Here is a 20,056-nt window from a genome sequence, read left to right on the forward strand (position 1 = left end):
GCTGGTCTCATGCCAGCACCACCCAACTCATGAGCAACACTGCCACCCAACTACAGCAGCATCTCCATGGAGTCAGAGTCCAAAGACTGCAGCCCAAGAGGAGAAGCCAGTTTTTTCCACCATTTTGCTATAAAACATCCTGCAAGTGCCTGAGCACTCTTGTAACTGCACTAACCAGGGGCAATAACCACCAGCAGGAGCTCCTGCCAGCTGGGGCTTGCCTGCTCCTTCATCAGAACCAGAGCTTTCCCAGCTCATGTGTCATTCCTCCCTCTGCAGAAAGCTCTGAGGTACCATCAAGTAGAGAAACCCCAGCTGAAGCTAACGGAGTCTGTGGAGGAATTTCCAAAGCCCTCGGGACAGCGATTAGGAAAAGTTTCCACTCAAATATAAAAGAGCAACTATGAAGACCATAGGGATCACCAGGTCAAACCTCCAGCTACCAGGACCTGCTCAGCCTGGACTTGATGGCCTTGAAGGTCCTTCCCAGTTCTGGGATTCTGTCCCTCCATGCACGGATGTGATGCTGCTGAGCTCACCCTTGGGGCAGGCAGGTCTACAAACACCTCTTCCCAGGTGTGGCATGACAGAAGCATTTCCTCAGCTTCTCCTCCCCTCACCTGGCACAGCCCAAGTTGGCCTGAGCTCTGCTGAGGGTGAGAGGCAGGTGATACCCACAGCCAGTGCCACACATGGGAAATGGGGACAAAAACAATCTTGTCTTGGTAAACTGCTTTTGAGTTCATTGGAAATGGCTCCTTCAGCCACCACCCCTGACTGGACTCATCCGGACAAGGAGGTGTCCCTAGAGAAAGGGACAGGGGGACACAGAGTGGCCAGAGTCCCTTTGCAAATGGGGACACCAGCAGCTGGCCCCTGAAAACCTCCTCAGGCATGCCCAGCCACGCTTTCCAGTGGCTAACCATTTGACCAAATCCACGCTGACTTCCAGCAGGAATGCATCATCCCTGCCAAATTTCAAGTCTCTTTTTCAAAGAGTGGAGACACCCGAAGCCCTCAAACAAAGAGACAGCAGGGAAAAAAAAAAAAAAAGATAAATTGGCAAAGCTACCATTTTCCCCCAACCTTCTGCTGAAAATTGGGAAAAATAGAGGAAACAAAAAGGAGAAAGTTCAGCCTGAGGCAGAAAAACATGGAATAATCCAGCCCAAACAGTTAAAGCCTGGCAAAGGTAAGAGAAACAAACTTCCACTGGGAAGTTCTGTACAGCCCTTCCAAGGGTAAGCTGTGGTGCACTCCTCATCCCTCCAGGCAGCTCGCAGGGATGACTTCCCTGCAGCTCTAAAGAGCAAGGGTGGCAGGGGCCAACGGCTGCAGGTGGCCCTGGAGATGAGAGGTGGCAGGGGGCAAGAGAAGACAGCACCTCCAAGATCTCCCAAAGCCCCTGAGACATCCCTGCTCACACAGTTACACCAAGCAGGACCTTTGAGCCACACACAGCCAGCTTGGGCCCCTCCACAACCAAGAGGCAGGGAAACATCTCCAGAGCTGGTGGCCTCAACACATAGTGGGTGCTGCTGCCTCCTTCCTCTCCCTCTTCATCCCCTGAGCAGTGAGGTGAGGGGTGGGGATACCCTCATGCTCCTCAGACACCCAGCTCTCCCCACCATGCTCCTCACCCTGCTTTTCACATGAGCTGCAAGAGCTTTCTCAGGAGCAGGATGCTCACAGATCTGGAAAACCCCACTGTGCCCTGCCACATGCTGCCTTAGGATGCCACAGCTTGTCCTGTGTTCACACGGGTGGCTCACACTGCAATCACACCTTCCCATCACTGATCCAACAAGTCCTCAGCCCTGAGGGACTCCCTGGCTCCACTACCCCAATTTTTCTGTGGTCAGAATGCAGACATGGGAGGTAGCAAGAGTAATCTCCAGGTAAAGTGTAGGATGTCACGAGGAGGGGGATTTAACTCTCTCACAGACCATCTGGGTGACCCTGAGAGGCCACTAAAGCCCTGGTGCTGTGATGGGGTGCCCACCATCCCCTGGGACCAAGGAGAGCAAAAGTTACAGCAGCCCAGTCCCAGTGTAACATGGGAACAGCTCCATCTGTCTGCTGCTGATCCTGCCTGGGCACCAAGAATTACAGAATCTTGGAGTAGCCAGAGCTGGAAGGGACCCACAAAGGTCCCAAGTCCAATCCCTGGCCCTGCACAGACACCCCAACAATCCCACCCTGTGCACTCCTGAGATCATTGTCCAAAGGGTCCTGGAGCTCTGGCAGCCTCAGGGCTGTGCCCATTCCCTGGGGAGCCTGGGCAGTGCCAGCACCCTCGGGGGCAAAGAAGCTTTTTGAGAGATCCAGCCTGACCCTGCCCTGGCACAGCTCCTGCTGTTCCATGGGCCTGTCCCTGGTCACAGAGAGCAGAGATTGAAGCTGCCCCTGTGCTTCAGAAGGATGAGGTGATGGTGCTGGTGCACGAGGAAGGCAGCCTTGGGTCCCTGTGCAGTGCAGGATCCTGATCCTGACCTCCCTGCATCATCAGGAAAGAAAATGGCCAAAGAGATTTCGAGTTCATGTGAAGTTCACCCGAGTTGAGCTGTGCTCCATAAGCAAAACTTTCCTGCCTGACACAGCCTTCCAGAGCTCATGACCGGGGCAGAGCAGGGCCAGGACTGCGCTGGGAGGATGGGATCGCTTGGCAGGATCCTTCTTCCACTTGCAAAGGAATCAGGCAGGATTCCACCGGGAGTTCCACCTCCTGGAGCTCCAGGAGTGTGCTCACTGCTGAGGTTCCTCAGACCCCAGCTGGACAGCAGCAGTGCACCACGCACAGACAGGGAGAGCAGGAGCACTGACTAAATAACACAGCAGCTTACCTATGTCCAGAAGCAGCCTTCTTGCTGCCCAGAGTTTGGCCCAGTGCTTTGCAGGATTTCAGGGCACAGGAAACCCTGCCCAGGTCCCCTGTGGGCACAGCAGGACTTGGCTCTGGAGCCCAGCTTGGGCAGGGAGGATGGAGCAGGAGGATGTGGCACAGGCAGGGACAAGCACATGGCAGAACCTGACAGCAAATCCTTCACCAGTCTCACTTGCCAAGGAGATCCAGGGGCAGAGCGGCCCCACCCGGGACCACAACCCAGCCCAGCCTCAGGAGGTGCCTCTGCCCTTGGGGCTGGCCCCTGGCATGGACAGCAGGGACTGATCCCCCAGGAGCCTCTGATGGATCACTCACTCCTTCAGGACTTGTATCCTCTGACACAGGCCAGGCCTGCAGACTCCAGCACACAGGAGGAGTGAGCACCCTACAACTCCAGGGCCTGGCACACAGTGACATCTGCAAACCCAAAAGAATTTGGGTTAAGATTATACCTGCCTGGATCTCCCCAGATTACCTCTGCTCCTATCACTGCCTCTGACCACAGTCACTGCCTCCTCCTCCCCAGTGAAGATGCTCAGGAATCAGAACACTGGGGATGAAAAAAAGATACTTTTTTTAGAACGCGCTCCCTGGGCAAATGTTTCAGCCTCTCTGGACACTACTTCCAGTACAGAAACCTTGACCTTGGTGCTCTTAGCTACAGTGCCAGCACAAGCTGATGTACAAAGCCTACCAGGAAAACCTGACCTGCCAGCCTGGAGCTCAGAGCAAGCCCACAAGTCAGCCATGGGTCTGGGGCATGCCAGCCTGAGACTGCAGATGCCAGGAGTCCTAGAACAGAAGCAGCTCCTTCACCAGCAGCTCTCATAGAATCAGAGGTTCCTGGAATGGTTTGGGTTGGAAAGACCTGAAAGATCACCTTGTTCCAGTCCCTCTCTATGGGCAGGAATACCAAAGTGCCTGAAAAAGGAGGGCAACATTGCCATGCACCTTTTAAAGAGTGAGAAGCTGGGGGACAAGGAGGGCCAGCTCCTGTCCTCAGCTGCTCAGTGGGCCAGGAGAAGCCACAGGTACCACAGGCACCCCAGTCCTCTCTGCAGGGGGTGAAGCTCAGGAGTTCTGCTAAGTTCTGGGTTCTGACCTTAAACCTGGAGTCTGGGGGTAGAGAGGAGAGGCAAGACCAGGGGAGGAGGTGAGTAACCATGGTGCCAGGTGATCCTGCAGTCCCTGCTCTCTCAGGGGCCTCAACAACCCCACCCTGGGAAACCTGCAGGGTTTGTATGGAGCTCAACAAGCCAGAGTCCCCCCGAAGGTGATGGTGGCTCCTTTTGGGGCGGTGGGCCTGAACCCATCCTGACACCACCAAGAAGAGATGTTCCTCACAGCTCTGCTCACCTCAGCAGCTGTTCTGCAGCCATGCTTAACAAACCCTATGTAATGTCATATGTTCATTTTTCAAAGCTCATAAAATCCATTTTTTTACTGCAAATCAAGAATGCAACACAAGAAAAATGTAGACTTGTTGGAGAGATTCCAGAGGAGGCCATGAAGATGCTTCAAGGGGTGAAGCCCCTCTGCCCTGGAGACAGACTGAGAAAGCTGGAGTGTTCAGCCTGGAGAAGACTCCTGGGAGACCTCAGAGCCCCTTCCAGTGCCTAAAGGGAGCCTGCAGAAAGGCTGCAGAGGCAATTTTTGGAAGGGCAGGCAGTGATAGGACAAGGGGGAATGGCTTTAGGCTGAAGGAGGGCAAATTTACATTGGGTATTGGAAAGAATTTCTTCCCTGCAATGGAGGTGAGGCCCTGGCACAGAGTGTCCAGAGAAGCTGTGGCTGCCCCTGGATCCCTGGAAGTGCCCAAGGTCAGGTTGGACAGGGCTTGGAGCAGCTTGGAATAGTGGAAGGTGTCCCTGCCCATGGCAGGGGGTTGGAATGAAGTGATCATGAAGGTCCCTTCCAACTCAAACCATTCCATGATTCTGTGCTTGAAAGCTAAGGAGAGCTCAGACCTCTCCAGGGCAGGGGTAGGCAAAACAAAGCCCACTCCATGATTCTGTGACTGTATGAAACCATTAGCAAGAACCCTGCCCTGACCACTGGCAAGAGATTTGTCTCCTGGTTACTGCCTGATGAGCCCTGGCAGGCCCTGTTGGGACACTTCTTGGATGGAAACCAGACTCTGAACAGACCCGGAGGGGGCTCTGGTGAACCTCTGCACTGTGGGCAGGGTGAAGAACACAGGCAAGTTCTCAGGGTGACACTGGCAGCTGCTGCCCAGCATCCAGTTCTACCTTGGACAAAGCCAGGCATGATCCTTGCCTTTTCCTGGCCTGAAATCTATCAGATCTGCACTATCTGGCACTGCCTACATGGAAAATTCTTCTCCACACTGCCCAACAGTTCCTTGTGGCAGAAGATCATCCCTGTCTGACCTTCCCTGTTACCAGAAAAATAAAGGCAACAAAGGCAAAATGAGACAGGGAGAAGAATGTCCCTGGGGAGGAAACTGCTGGGGTAGATGGATGAATAGTTAAATTTTCAGGAGAAAGGGAGGAAATGTGGAAGTCAGGAGTGGAAGGGAACATAACTTCCCTCTCTGACCTCCACCAGGCATAAGGCTCAGCAGATGTGGAGGCCACTTGGGCTCACAACTTCCCCAAAAAGCTTCCAGCCCACACAGGAAAGGTGGGTATGAGGGATGGGGAAGAGTTAATGTGCAGTAAGACTCCATCAAAGGTGGAAAGAGGCCCCAGCACATCCAAGGACATGGTCCTCCTTGTCCCAATGTCCTGGGCTGACTCCTCCCTCCCATCTGGCCTCCCCACAGAGCACTGCCCATCCTGCCAGCATCCAAGCCAGTAGATCCAATATCAACCTGGCACTGTGAGAAACTCTCCAGGAAGATAAACAGGAGGTGTCTGGAGCCCTGGCAGGCAGAATTGTCTCTGCCAGAGGAACCTATCTAAGAGCAGAAGAAACCTGCCCAACAGTGACTGCCACTGCTCAAGGGACAAGGAAGGATTAAAAGTACTGGAATACCTTGGAAGTGCCAGCTGTGAGGACTATCTGGCTATGTCCATGCTTCTGTGTTTCCTGACCCAATCTCTCCAGAAGCATCAGCAGCAGGACCAGTGATCCCTTCTGCTCCCAGGGATGGAGGGAACCTGGCATTCCAAAACTGGAGTGTGCTGCTGCTCTTGCTGGAGTTGCTCAAGACATGCAACTCCTCCACACTGCCCTTCCCCAAGTCCAAAGTGGCTCATGGAGAAGGAAGTTCATGGCTGGAGATCTGAACACCTCACCAGTAGTAGAAAACCAGGACTATTATGGATATTCCCATTAAAAGAAGCATACTGAGATACTTTTGTGTGCTGGATAAGGGGACTGGGAGAGCAACAACCTTCCAAATCCAGTGCACTGGCACCATTAGTAATGAATAAGGGGGAATGATTTCACACCAAAAGGTTTATGCTGGATATTGGGAAGGGATTGTTCCCTGGCAGGGTGGGCAGGCCCTGGCACAGGGTGCCCAGAGCAGCTGGGGCTGCCCCTGGATCCCTGGCAGTGCCCAAGGCCAGGCTGGGCAGGGCTGGGAGCAGCCTGGGACAGTGGGAGGTGTCCCTGCCATGGCAGGAGTGGAATGAGATGAGCTTTAAGGTTCCTTCCAACCCAAACCATTCTGGGATTCCATGGGAATACCAGGTGGTGTGGAAAGGCTTGAGTAGCGCTGAGATTTAGATACCCATGAGGTTTCCCTTTCATACCAAGGATTGTGACATCTCTGCAATTTCCCCAGTATATCCATGGGGCTTGGGTTGCCTGCTGTGGAAATCCACTGGCACCTTCCAGGCAGAGGCATGCTCATGTAGAAGAACCAGTGGAGATCCTTCAGGATGAAAAGCATGCTCCACTCTTCAGCAGGGACCAAGGCACCCATCCTGCTTTGCAATCCTGGCCATGGGAAATTGCAGAGGGATGATGACAATAAAAGAAAACAAATCAGGCAATTGGGCTATTTGAGAGAAATTAAAGTGTGCTGTGGGTAATGGACTGAGAAATAATCTTATTGGAGGTATCACCTACCAGCAGAGGGAAGTGGCCAGAGCACCAAATCAGCACAATATTTTATATTTGTCTTTTAAATGTTAATTGTTGCCTGTGCTCTCAGAGAGGAAGGGATGCGGCTGAGGGCTCTGGTCCCAGACAGGGAGAACCTGGACATCAGTCTTTCCTGAACATTTTCCTTCTGCTGCTTCCCCAGAGGACTCAATTTCTCCCACAGCAGTGACGTGAGAAACAAATGGAGAAGAGCGTGCTGGACCTGCTGGAGCCTGCAGCAGCACAGAGAGGCTCCAGGCCTTGCTCTGCTCCCAACCTCTCCAGCCTCATCATAATCACAAGCTGAGCTGCCTATCCTGACAAGAGGAGGAAAACTGGGCTCCTAGAGGCTTGTGGCACCAGGAGGAGAGGCACAAGATCTCTCCTTTCCCACCTGCACCGTAGGTCAGGATGCTCCCAGCTCCCTGCTGGCAGCATGAGGCAGCAGGAGCAGAGCTGCAGGGACCTGGCTCCTCTGCCAAAGCTGCCTCGGGGCTAAGGAGTGGCTGCAGCACCATGCCAGTCCCACAGGGACCACCAGTTGCCCTCCAGCCTCTGCCTGCCTGCAGGCAACTCAGAAAATGAGGATAAAAAGTGATCTTTCTGAAGTAAATTATTCCTTTGCAATGCTCTCCTGAGGGTAATCTGACTTTCAGGGATGTTGGGAGGGCTCACTCCTCCCTCCCCCATCAGCATGTCCCTCATAGTCACTGTTAAATCATTGTCCCTGGGGAGGGGGATGTGATCCCCTGCTCCCCCGTGCATCCCGAGGCACTGGCCATGGCCATTCTCAGGCTGCCAGGGACACAACCAAGCTCTTGAACCACACTGTCCCACGTGCAGCTCAACACCAGGAACTCTGGGGCTCCCCAGCTGGCACCCACCCCACTGCCAGAGAGGTGAGGTGAGGATGGCACACCAGGACAGCCAGCAGAGCCCCTGCACCTCGAGTGTCTCTGCAGACAGAGCCCTCCTTGTTCGCTGGGGCTGCAGCTTCTCTTGACCACATCCATTGCCTCTAAAGCAACTTTGCAGGGTCCTGCTGATGGCAATGTCCATCTGTCCATCTCCCACACAGGGGAAGCTGGGGCTGCACGGAGCCCCGAGTGAGGGACTCCGGCCCCCGGGAGCCCGGACACCCCGGCAGAGCCCGGCACGGTGTGGCAGTCCAGCTCCCACCCGGCTAATTCAATAAGTCACAGATACCATGACTTCATAAGGCACAGAGGCTCCACAGCTATTAGGGGAATTGGGAGCGGGGGGAGGAGGAGCTGAAATGGAGAAGGGATGGAGACGGGGAGGGTGGAGAGGGGGAAGCTAAGACAAGCAGCAGAACAAAACATCCCATAAATCATGAGGAGCTGCTGAAATACCAGAACAAATGACCCCATAGCTTGGCCATTGTTCCCGAGCGAGGGCTTAAAGCGCTCCCAGTTGAGACAAAGCGCCTCGCGTTTCGTTTCAGCACCGCCGGCCGCTCGGACCTGGGCTGGGGGCTGTGTGTCACCTCGGGGCTGTGTGTCACCTCACCCCTGGCTGGCACCCAGGGATGGGGGTGGTGATGCTCTCCAAGGTTGGCTCCCCACAGGAAGCGCTGCCAACCTGGTGCCCGCAGCTCAGCCTGCCCAAAGCATCTCCTTGCTCCCACAGCTCCCAGGCTCTCGCATTCCTTCCCTTCCACTGCTCAGGGCCTCATTTCCCTTGTTTTCCCTTACTCAGGCGAAGAGCTTCCTGGTCTGGGAAGAGAAAGAGCTCCAAGACTTTCCTGGAGTGAGACAGCTTGAGTAGGGCTGTGAAACCTGGAGGAGCTCTGAGCCCAACGTCTTCATGGTGCTGCTACTCTTTGCCTCCCAAAAAGTTGATGACAACTCACTTTGAGCTGGCTGACTTGGCAAAGGGACAAATGTCACACAGAGCCTCCTGGGGACAGCCTCAGATGACTGTGGACAGCTGTGGGAACAGCACTGGGCTCTCAGGGAGCTGTGCAATAGCAGCAGTCCCATGCACTGGATCTGGAACAGTGGGATGGATCAGTTGGCAGCTCAGCACTTCCTCCAAGCCCTGCAGCTCCACCAAAACCATGGCACGTGGTGCCAGGAGGAAAGGACCCCGTGGATAGGGACAGATCACCTGGCTGCTTGCCCACAGCAGCGACAGCACCAATGCTGGAGGCACTTCCACAGCAGGGATTCCATACCCAGCCATCCAGGGAGAACCTCCACACCAGTCGAAACCACTCAGAGGGGAAATATTACACTTTAAATAACTTCCATGAAAACAGTTCCCTTAAAAAACTTTACAACCAAACCCAAAACACAAGGCTGAGTGCAGCAGCAGTCATGTGCCACTTCCACCAACCAGATGGTGCCAGCGAGGTTCCCATGTCTGGTAGCTCCAGCTCACTTGGCACCTTCCACCCGGGCCTGTGTGGTCTGCAGGGTGGCTGCTGGGCAGGCAGCTCCCTGAGCATCCCAGCTTTTGGCAGCGAGGAGCCAAGGGTCAGGCAGGAGCATGAGCTGCAGGCAGCGCTGAGCCCAGGCTGAGCCTGTCACAGGAACTGAGATGCTGCTGCCAGCACAGCTCAGCCACGGGGTGGGCAGCCAAGGAGCAGAACGAGATAAGGGCACGGGGGGGGAGGCAGGAATGCTGCATTTTTCCTGGCACCATGGGAATAGGCTATTCCAACCACAGATCACAGGGAGCCTGTCTGACAGGGAAAACGCCAGGAGCCCGGAGAGAAAAAGCAGTGAGTAAGCAATGAAGAAAACAGAGGGAAATCAGCGTGAACAAGTGGTGAGTATGGGGGGAAAGCAAACCCAGGAACAAAGAGAAGGAAAACCAGAGCTAGAGCTAAAAAGGAAGGGACAAAATAATTTCAGAAGGACAAACCTGCAGGGCTGAAAGTCCCAATGAGCAATGGAGCTGAGAGGATGCAAGAGGGAACAGAGGATCCCAGCTCTGCTCACACAAGAGCAAACCAGGGATCGCAGCCCTTCCATTGGACTAAGCCTCACTTAAGAGGGAAGATAAATGTGGGGCATTTCTCAGGTAAAAGGCACTGGAGAAGGCCTCTGCTCGCTCTAAGTGGGGAGAACAGGGATTGCTGGAGTTTTGACACTGCTGTAGGACATTGTGAGGACTCCATGGGAATCACCAGCTTTCATCTTTGCCCCTCCAGCAGAATGTGGTGGGCTTCAAGTCAAGAGTGCTTTAGGAGTTAGATTAGGACCAGAGATCACAGAAAGCAGAGCTTTAATAAACAAAATCCCAAATACTTCCTTGCCTAAGTTACTTTTGCCTCATTTGGAGCATAAGCTGCCTTGGTGACCCAGTGCACACCATCCAGCAAAGAGGAGAAGGGAATCAGCAAACCTGGGCAAAACCAGACACGTGCAGCCCCCAGGTTTCTCCCAAAGACTGGGAAAGCTCCTCTCCAGCACCTCTGAGCAGCAGGACACCAGCACAGGGAGCCATGGGCTGAGGTGATCCAGCACATTCACAGGCCCAAACACTGGGGACTTTGTGGCTCTGGCTTTAAAAAAAATACCCTAAAAAGGGCCTAATAATGAAGTATTTATTTCAGCAAACAACATATGAATGAAAGAAGTGTTTTCTCAATACTTCACTTTTTCTCTGCCTTCTCTCCCTTCCCCCCAGCAATTTTGTTTTTAATAAGTGGAACTAACAGGGCTTCGCTCGCTGCTGGCCGGGCTGGGAGCAGGCCCTGGTGCAGCACAGGAACACGAGGGCCTGGTGCAGCACAGGAACACGTGCCATGGAATAGAGCTGCCTTGTGCTGGGGCAGCACGGCCACCAGCTGTCCCCTGAGCCAGGGACATGGGCTCTGATGGACACACACACTGTGGGACCTGCCTTGGGAGCATCCCTGGGCTGGGCAGCAGCACAGGACATCCAGTGCCTCGCTTGTTGTGGCAGCAAGGAACTGCTCCTCCTGGCCCTGGGGAAGGGTCAAGGGGAGGTGAAGGCATCTGTGTCCTGTCCTACCTGGCTGTGTAAATACAGACAGATTTGATGGGGGTAGGTATTTGCTCTGAAAGACAAGTTAGGCATCTGTAGATTTGCCAGGATATGAGCCAAGTTTCCCAGCCAGAGCACTGAAGAGCAGCCTCACCTGCAGCCCAGGATGGTTTGGAGTGACTAACTGAGGGTGCTGACCCTGCTGTCATGAGCAGAGATCCCTGGTGCTGTACAGGAAACACAGAGAAAAGCTGTTTCAGACCAAGGAAAAGGCCAGGAGATCCCTTAGAAGATCACAGCTGCAGAGAAGGCTGGGAAAATCTCTGAATGCCTCTCTGAGGCCCTGTGCCTGTGAGATGGATGGGAGCAGGCAGTGGGCAGGGTCCTCAGCCCACTGCCACCCCTCATCACTGTGCCCCTCTGGGGTGACCCCTCCTCTGTGCCCTGCCAGCCCCTGAGCTCCAGCAGCCTGAGCCACCCCATCCTGGCTGCCCTGGTGGTGTCTGATCCAGCCCAAGGTATCTCCAAGCCATGGATAAAACCCCAGTACAGGGTGGGAGTCCTGCCTGGCTGTGCCTGTGTCCCTGCAGGATGGGGACACCAGGGCTGTGTCCCTCAGCTCAGAGTCCCAAGCTGCAGCAGGAGGGCCCACAGCAAATCCAAGGCAAAGGCAGCCCCTCCTCAGGCAGAGCTCCTTTCCAGGCTGCTCCACAGAATCCTCCAAAGGAGCATCGTCTGCCACTGCTGCGAGTCCTCACTGCACAAGGTGCTGTGCCAAATGCAAGACAGATGGTTTCCCCCAGGAAAACGCTATGGAGTGGGGGAAATGTACCACAAATATCCCCCAACAGGGCTAAACTGGGACCTGGGGGCTTCAAAGACACATTTAGAGAGGAAAGAGATTTGCTGGCTTCTCATGCTCCTTTGTTATGAATAAAGACAAACTCTGATTATTTTTAATGAGCTCTCTCTTGTTTCCCTATTTGCTACATTACAAATTCACATATTTGTCTCTTTGGGAGATTGAGAGTAATTGCAGACCAGGTTTCCTCATGACATCTTCTTAGCAAAGGGAAGAAAGTTGTGTAAGTGGAGAGGAAAGCAGTCTGTCCCCAAATATCCTGAATTCTTTGGTTCATTAATATCTGATGAGCTTTGATGCTCAAGGAACCTCAGATAAAGGAAGCCTTTGAGGAGGGTTCCACAGCCTCACACTGAAGTGTTAGAACACACAATAAATGCCAGAAAGATCTCCAAAAAAAGCAGGGAAATTGAAAACCAAATTCGACATTCTTGCAATTTCTAAGCACTTTTTTCTTTTTCTTTTTTTTTTTTTTTTAAGTTTTTCCCTCCTTTATCCATCTAAGGAAGCAGAAAGCAATGCAATTTCCAGCTCTTTTAAATATCCTTAGCAGGTCACCTCTAACGTTGGGATGGCTGGCTGTGATCTGCTTCCAAGGCTTGCATCAGAGCTCAGAGCCCGGGATGAATGGGGACTGCTCGAGGGGGGACAGCTCCGAGACCTGGGCTCACCCAGGGCCCCAGGCAGTGCAGCAGCAGGAGGGAGGGAGCCCTGCACCCTGGGACAGCCCAGGACCCTCCCACTGCTCCGGGCATGGGGACAGAGGGCAGCCCCCAAAGGGTCCCTGCGGGTCCCAGAGCTCCCCCAGCACTGAGGCTGCCCCGCTGTGCTGGGAGCTCCAGCTGAGCCAGGAGAGGAGCACGGGGAGCCCAGGATGCTGCTCCAGCAGCTCCAGCCCCTGTGTGTCCTTGTTCCTGCCCCTGGGGAAGGGAAGGGAAGGGAAGGGAAGGGAAGGGAAGGGAAGGGAAGGGAAGGGAAGGGAAGGGAAGGGAAGGGAAGGGAAGGGAAGGGAAGGGAAGGGAAGGGAAGGGAAGGGAAGGGAAGGGGGCAGTGGTGGGTGTTGCCAGAGGCTGCGTGTCGTGTGCCCCAGCTCAGCAGACACTCCCTCTACCCACATGAGCCCTGACAGACCCTCAGCTGGGGGTTGGTTCTCGTTTGACACCTTGGGGGAGCCTCTGCAGCAGGTGCAGGGGTCTGGGGGATCGTTGTCCGTGGGACATCGCTTTGACCATGGCAGCAGTGGGAAAAGGGGACAGGAGGGTGACTGGAGAGGCAGAAGCTTTGTCCCCAGTCCTGTCCTGCAGCTCTTACCATTCAATGCTCAGAGACCTGGGCCGGAAGGCAGACAGCTCGGCCGAGCCATACTCAGCTTTCCTTCTCTTCTCCTGCTTCTGCTTCACCGACAAGCGGTGGGCAAACCTAGCGAGGCTGCTCTCCGACCTGGGGAGGGGAGAGGAAAGGCGTTAATGGCCCTGCAGCCCTGGCCCAGGGCACACCCGGGGCACAGCCACAGGTGCTCAGTGCTGGAAGGAGGGGGCTCCCAGGGTGGGCAGTGGCACCAGCCCTGGGGGTGGAAGTGGAGGAGCAGCAGCACGTTTGTATTGCTCAGCAGGCCAGGACCAGCACAGGTCGGCGTTAGCCAAACTGGAGCTGCAGCCTGGCAGGCTGAGAGAGCCAGGTCCTGCTCCCTGTGCAGCAAAATCACTTCCCCAGGCTGTGCATTCCTCCCCAAACTCCAACAGGTGACAGGCAGCACTGGAGAAACAGCCAGGGACACGTCAGTGGAGAGAACCAAAGCAGACTGAATCAAAGGCCACACACTTTAGAGAAACCCTGGAGAAACCCTGGAGCCCCTGTGGCCTCCCAAGCACCAGAACAGCTTCCCTGAGGAGGGCTGACATGGAAATCAGCCCACATCAGAGAGGTTTTGGAGACAGAAACAGAAATGTGTGGGAGCAAATGGATTCAACTGAAGGACCTGTCTGTGCTGACAAAGCCCCTTCCCAGCAGGTGGGCGTCACTGCCAGCCCCTGGCACCTGGGAAAGGCACATCCACAGGCTCTGGGACCTGCTGCACATTCCAGCCCATCCCAGCCCTGTGCAGGGAGAGCTGCTGGCCCAGGGCACACCTGCCCTGTGTCCAAGCCCATGGCACACGGGCTCACAGGCTGAGACAGGCTGGGGAGGCACCTGCCCCACAGAGACCCTCAGCCCTCTGCCTCCCTCTGGCACACGGAGCCCCCAGAGCCCCCTCGTGCCAAGGGTGGCACCCCCAGAGCCCCCCGTGCTGAGCCTGTCCCTGCTGCCAGCACAGGAGCAAGGCAGGACAAGCCTGGGGAGCTGGGACACCCAGACATGGGCACATCACCAGGCACGGGGGCTGAGTGCCAGCCCCTGCCACACACACTGTCACAGCCACTGCCTCCTGTCCTTCCGTGTGCCAGCACAACCTGCTCCCAGTGCTCAGCCAGCCTGGGCTGGGCACGGAAGGGGACGGGAGGCATTTGACAGAGGTCCCAGGGGATGAAGGACAGAGCTGGGGAGCTTTGAACCTGCACACATTGCTAAAGCCAATCCTCTCCTCTCCTCTCCTCTCCTCTCCTCTCCTCTCCTCTCCTCTCCTCTCCTCTCCTCTCCTCTCCTCTCCTCTCCTCTCCTCTCCTCTCCTCTCCTCTCCTCTCCTCTCCTCTCCTCTAAGCACACAAAATACCTCCAAAGAAAGAGAAAAAGAGAAGCTGTTTCTCAGAACTGAGAGCTCCCTGCCTTTCCTCACAGTAATTAGGCCAGTCCAGCTAACAGTTTTTTCCCTGATACATTTTAAACACAGACATCTTCAATTCATTAACTGGTTATTGATTTATTTTTCAGCTTATTTTTCAGCTTATGAATTGCTGTTGCTGGGGATGGTGTGGAGACAGCTTTCTGGAGAGGGCTCTTGTCTCTCCAGTCCCTGCCAGCAAAGAGCTGTTCAGACCTTCCAGGGCAATTCTTTACATTCTTGAGAAAAAATCCTACTTTGATGTAAATGATGAGGTTTGCCTTAAAAGAAACCCAACAAGAAACCCAAACCCTAACTTCCCCCACTCACAGCCTGAGAAAGAGGCAATGAAGAGGAGTGATCCTGGTGCCCACAGAGCAGAGCCTGGCACCAGCACCATCCCCACCACCTCACTCTCCTTTCATCTGGTGTCAGAGCTCAGCTGGAATGGAGAAGATCCCATTTAGGGAGGGGCGAGAAGTGGGCATTGACAGCCAAGGCTCTGCAGCAGCCCCAGGCATGGTGTGGACACCAGGATGAGCAAGGCTGGCCCATGGAAACAGGTGCTGCTGGCTCCCTCCAGCACCTCCTCAGTGGCATTTGGCTGTTCCTCACCCTTCCCACCTGCCCACGAGGAGCTCCTGCCACCCTGCAGGGATGATGAGGGCTCCAGCCCCAGCTGAAAGAATGCTGGGGGTGTTTATCTCCTGACCTCTGGGGACTGCCTGCAGAATCCTGCCCTGTCTGCTGTGCTGACCCCACCTCCACCACACTCCCTGCACCATGACAGCCATCCCTCCCAACCTGCAGGGATGAGGGGCTGCAAAAGCCTTGGTGCCCTGCACAGATGCAGGAAGGCAGGAGCCCCTGCCAGAAGTGCCTCTGTGGTGCCGGTACATGGCCCTTGCAATGACCACCACGGGGACAATCCCACACCCAGGAGCTTTACCTGGATGTATCCACCTGCCCAAGCATGGCAGGAGCAGCCACTTCATCCTTCAGATTGGATAAAACCAACAGCATCTGTCAAGAAGAGCTGGTGGGTGAAAACAGGGCAATGTGCCCCATGTCATCAGGGTTATGGATGAAGGAGAGTTACCTGGGGGCAAGGTGGGCTGGTGGGGCTGGAGAAGCCACCTGGGTGCTCAGGAACATGTGGCCTTGCTGTGAGTCCCCAGTCATGGCATCAAGGGGAAGGCACAGGGACACAGGGGATGGATGCTCTCCAGCCTAGGGCAGGTGTTGCCCAGATCTGCCTGAGGCAGGACAGACAAGCCAGTCCATGTATGAGTCAGAAGCTGACCAAGAACCTTGGGGTGCTGATTTCACCCCCAGACCTGGCGGCCACCACCTCCAGCTGCTACAGGCCAGGTAAAGGAATGGCTGTGACAGCTCTGACAGCCCAACACCACCCCCCTGAGAGCTGTCAGCAACTCATCCAGCCATGAACCAGCCTCCCTCACCTCTGCCAGACCCCAAAGCTTCAGCAGAAGCATCACTAATTAGAAGCCAGGAGCACATTACAGATCATCTGGCGATTTATACAGAGCTGCTTTACATAAACCGTGCTGCAGAAGGGGAATGAATCATACCTGCTCTGCCAGGGCCCTGCTGGTGGGTCAGCTCCCAGCTCCTGTGCTGAGCTGCCCCGGTCCCCTGGGCTCAGAGTGCTCCCAGGATGGTGTGCCCAGGGCTGGGATGCTCCCACAGCTCTGGGTACTGTGCGGGGGCAGTGGGGGTGAGCCCCCAGCACAGCGAGGGGGATGCTGTGGAGACCACAGTGTTACTTCCCAAGTGCTTTCCAAACATCAATAGATGTCCCTGTCCCTTAAGAAGGATCAGCATTAGGGATGTTAAGGCAGAAGCAGGGAAACTGAGGCACGGAGAGGGCAACAGGTGAGACAGACTGTGGCTCTCAGCATCCTTCTCCTTGTGCTTATCTGACAGGCAAGATCTGGGTGCCGTCCCCCATCAGGACCACACGCTCAGCCCCACAAGTGCTGGTCTGGCAAACAGGCAGCCCCAGGTGCCACTGTCATCCTGAGCCAGCTTCATGCCAGCCACAGCCGATGGGGACAAGGCCAGCCCTGCCACTGCACGGCACTGCTCCAGGTCCATCCAGGCTCACCTGCCCAGCCCTCCCTCGGAGGCAGCATCTCTGCAGCAGCTCAGCACTGGAGCAGCAGGGCTGGTACTCAGGGCTGGCACACTGGACACAGCTGGCACCTGCCAAGGCAGTCCCCACACACCAAGGGGACACATGGGAAAAGCCATCAATCGGAATGTCAACCGCAGCACCGGGAAGAATTGTCTCCTGACAACCAGAGAAGGTTGTTCAGCTACTGTGCTGTATCATAAATCACACCTCTGTGACTTTGCCATCTGTCAGCCAGATTACACGTGTTCAAAGTCCCATGTCAGCATTTAAGTCAAAACACGGCATCTTTTTCCAGAAATAATTATCAGTGCTGAAGGCTCTTGCAGCAATATCCATCCTCAGCCCTTCTCTCCAAAGCTCTGGACAGAGGAGAGCTGGTGTTCCCAGAAGGGCAGGACAGCCACTGTGGCACAGCCTGGTGTGACATGTGCCCCCTAAGCCCACTGCTTCAGGCACAGGGAGGAGCAGGGTCTGGCATGGCAAACTCCCTCCTGGCAGCAGCCATGGCACCCAGCACCCTGAACAGAGCAGGCAGGGACAGGCAGAGGCAGAGGCTGCTGCTAAAGGGAGACAGGGACAGTGCTGTCCCCAGCCTGCTGTGTGCTGAGAACCTGGGAGTGTCCAACCAGGATGAGCAGAGTACCCAGAGCAGCACCTGGACACCAGCCTGGCCAAGGGGGAAGGGTCCAGCTAAGCACAGGGCACAGCTCCAGCTGCCCCGTGCGCTGTGTGACACAGCCCGTACCCATCCCTTCACCCCACAGGTTTTCTGGGAGTCCAACCCCACAGGAGTGACTGCCAAAGCCCCCAGCCTGCCGAGGCAGTGGGGAAGGCAGGCAGGGCACAGACATGGAGGGCTGGCAGCCTGTCCCCATCCTGCCTGTGGCTCCAGCAGCTTGCTGAGCTGGCCCCGGACACGGCACCCAGCACACAAATCCCTCAGCTGCCCTGGGATGAGGACAAGGGGCTGAAGCGCCGTCCTCCGCCCCCTCGCTAGCCAGGCAGGCGGATGAGCAGTGACATTTCTCAAAGCTCACTACAGAAGTACACAGGCACTGGATCCATCCTCCAGCTTCACCCGCCACACACAGGCGTGGATCCGGCTGGGGGTTCGCAGTCACCACCGCATTCCCCACACCACAACTGGGAAGTGATGACAAGCACAATCCTGATCCCTGGGCTCTGCATCCCTCCCTCCCCTGTGGAGATCCGCTAAAGCCTTTTGGCAGTTTGCAGCCACCGGGATGAGCGTGTACCCGGAGGAGCCCGGGTGCCTCAGCAGGCACCCTGCAGCACTCTGCCATGGCCGGAGGGCACGGACACCAGGGGCCATGCAGGGACACCAGGGACCATGCAGGCACAACTGCACCGAGCCACAGGTGAAGGATGGCTGAGGTCACAAGAGAGCTGGCCCTGGCACCGGCACAGGATGACCAGCACCAGCAACACCTGTGCCCCACCAACACACCCAGCCAAAGCCCTCACCACCACACACGTAGCAGCCATCCATCCCACAAGATAGCACATCCAGGCAGGAAAACCTCCCACTTGTTGCATACTCCTTAGCCTGAGACTCAGGAGCCAGCACGTGCCTGTGGCTCTGAACTAACCCAGATGTGGGCAGGCAGCTCCCAGCCTCTTCCACCAGCACAGGCAACAGTCCCAGGACGAGCCATGGGCTGCCGGCAGCCCAGGCAAACAAGCAGCGTTTCAGCTGGTCCTCCCTCCTTGGGGAGCAGCCCCTGCACAAACAGCTTTGAGCCAGGCTCGCCCCCAGCAGCATCCTGGCTGCAGCCGGGCTGGGGAAGGCAGCTGTGCCCGAGGCGAGCAGTGCTGGGAGCACAGAGCCCTGCACTCCCTGCGCTGCGGGGCTTGGCTGCTGTCAGCAGCTTATTTGCACAGGTACAGTCAGGATAAAGTAAAAGGAAAATAACCAAAGCTGGAAAGGTTCTTCCCAAGCAGGGAGCAGTCTTTTGGGAGAGAGAGGGTTTGGCAGCCCTCACGGCCACGAGCACGCAGTCAGCGCTGGCTGCACACAGCGCTCCGGCGAGCCCCGCTCCCGGTGGCACGCTTCCCACTGACCACGGTCCCGGGCACGAGAGTGTCTCCAAAGCAGCAGCCAGGGCCAGGAGCCAGTGAGCCATGCCCAGCTGTGCCCTGTAGGGACAGGGACAGCGACAGATGCCCGCGAGCCGCGCAAGCGATGCTCACTCACCTGCACAGCCTCTGCTCCCTTTGCTGTTGGTGCTTGGCTCACCCACTGCCAGAGCAGCAGCTCATCCCAGGGTGTCTCTTCGGGAGAGTCCCTGTCCCCTCTGTGCACACTCCCATCCTGAGCGGTGTCCCTGCTCCCATCTGCGTTGCCTGACCTCCTCAGCTGCCACCTCCGCTTCCCTCACCCATCACCTCAGGTTTCTCATTTGCTCTGTGCTTGGCTCTTTTTTTCTTTTATTTTTTTTTCCTCCCAATCTTGTTTCTATAGAAACGAGATTAGCAGAGGGGGAAATAAAACAGCCCCATGTGACTCAGATTCCGACACTGAAGAATCTCCTGGTTGTGCTTGCCGTGGCTTTACATAACCAGGAGCCTGTGCAGGCTCAGATGGGGGTACCGGGCTGGGACAAGGGACACAGGGCCCAGCCAAGGAGAACGAGGCTCAGGTGAGTGGGATCAGGTTCAGGTGAGGAGTACCAGGCTCACTTGTGGAGGAACTACCAGGCAGAAGGCAGCGATGCCTCACCTCCACTTGCTTTGGGTTTGCTGTGACACCCCTGATGCAATGACATGTCACCAAACCCTGCATGGCCCTGCCTCACTACCTGTTCCCATTGAGAAGGGCAGAAAGCAGAAGCAGGAATGGTGAAAACTACTCTGAGTCTCACCAAAACCCCAGGTTTTGGTCCCCAGGTGAGCTTTGGAGGAGGAAGCCCCAAGACCCCCTATGCTGCCAGGCTGTTCTGCCCCTGCCCTCAGCAGGAGGGAAAGTGCTTTGGGCCACTGGTCTCCAACCTTCAGGGACTCATGGGTGACCATGCAGGCAGTCTGGTGAGCTGCAGACAGCCACATATTCCACTCTGCTGACATTCCTCCTCCTCAATCTCCAAAATCTGTGAGCAGTGCCCATGACTGGGGCACACAAACCATGGACTGAGCTCTTCCATCACTGTTTCAGGGACTGACACAGGACACTGCCCACAGGGACTTCCCAAGCCCAAACTTTAGCTCCAGGTGAGCTGGGAAATGCTGAGGATCCTGCCTGAGGATCCCCATGTGTTTCCTTAGCTTGGGGACAGATGATGATTGCACATGACCAGTGCTGCCTGCCAGGGTCACCCACCCAGAGCTTCTGCTGATGAACTC

General features: G+C 55.8%; 1 protein-coding gene across 7 annotated transcripts in view; it reads right to left on the reverse strand.

The window, feature by feature from the left end:
* Positions 1-20,056, reverse strand: part of LOC136563496 (ankyrin repeat and fibronectin type-III domain-containing protein 1-like) — a 239,083-nt gene that overhangs the window by 27,187 nt on the left and 191,840 nt on the right. For 4 of the 7 annotated variants that reach the window (XM_066560904.1, XM_066560902.1, XM_066560901.1 and 1 more), the window contains one exon: positions 13,092-13,220. The exons of 1 other annotated variant lie outside the window; for it this stretch is intronic. In XM_066560904.1, coding sequence (XP_066417001.1) covers positions 13,092-13,220 — 129 coding nt within the window. Of the gene's footprint in view, positions 1-13,091; positions 13,221-18,911; positions 19,134-20,056 lie in introns of those variants that run through there. 2 more of the 7 variants (XM_066560905.1, XM_066560906.1) reach the window with 2 other exon arrangements.

The sequence above is a fragment of the Molothrus aeneus genome, chromosome 16 (genome assembly GCF_037042795.1).
Source record: "Molothrus aeneus isolate 106 chromosome 16, BPBGC_Maene_1.0, whole genome shotgun sequence".
Taxonomy (NCBI): domain Eukaryota; kingdom Metazoa; phylum Chordata; class Aves; order Passeriformes; family Icteridae; genus Molothrus; species Molothrus aeneus.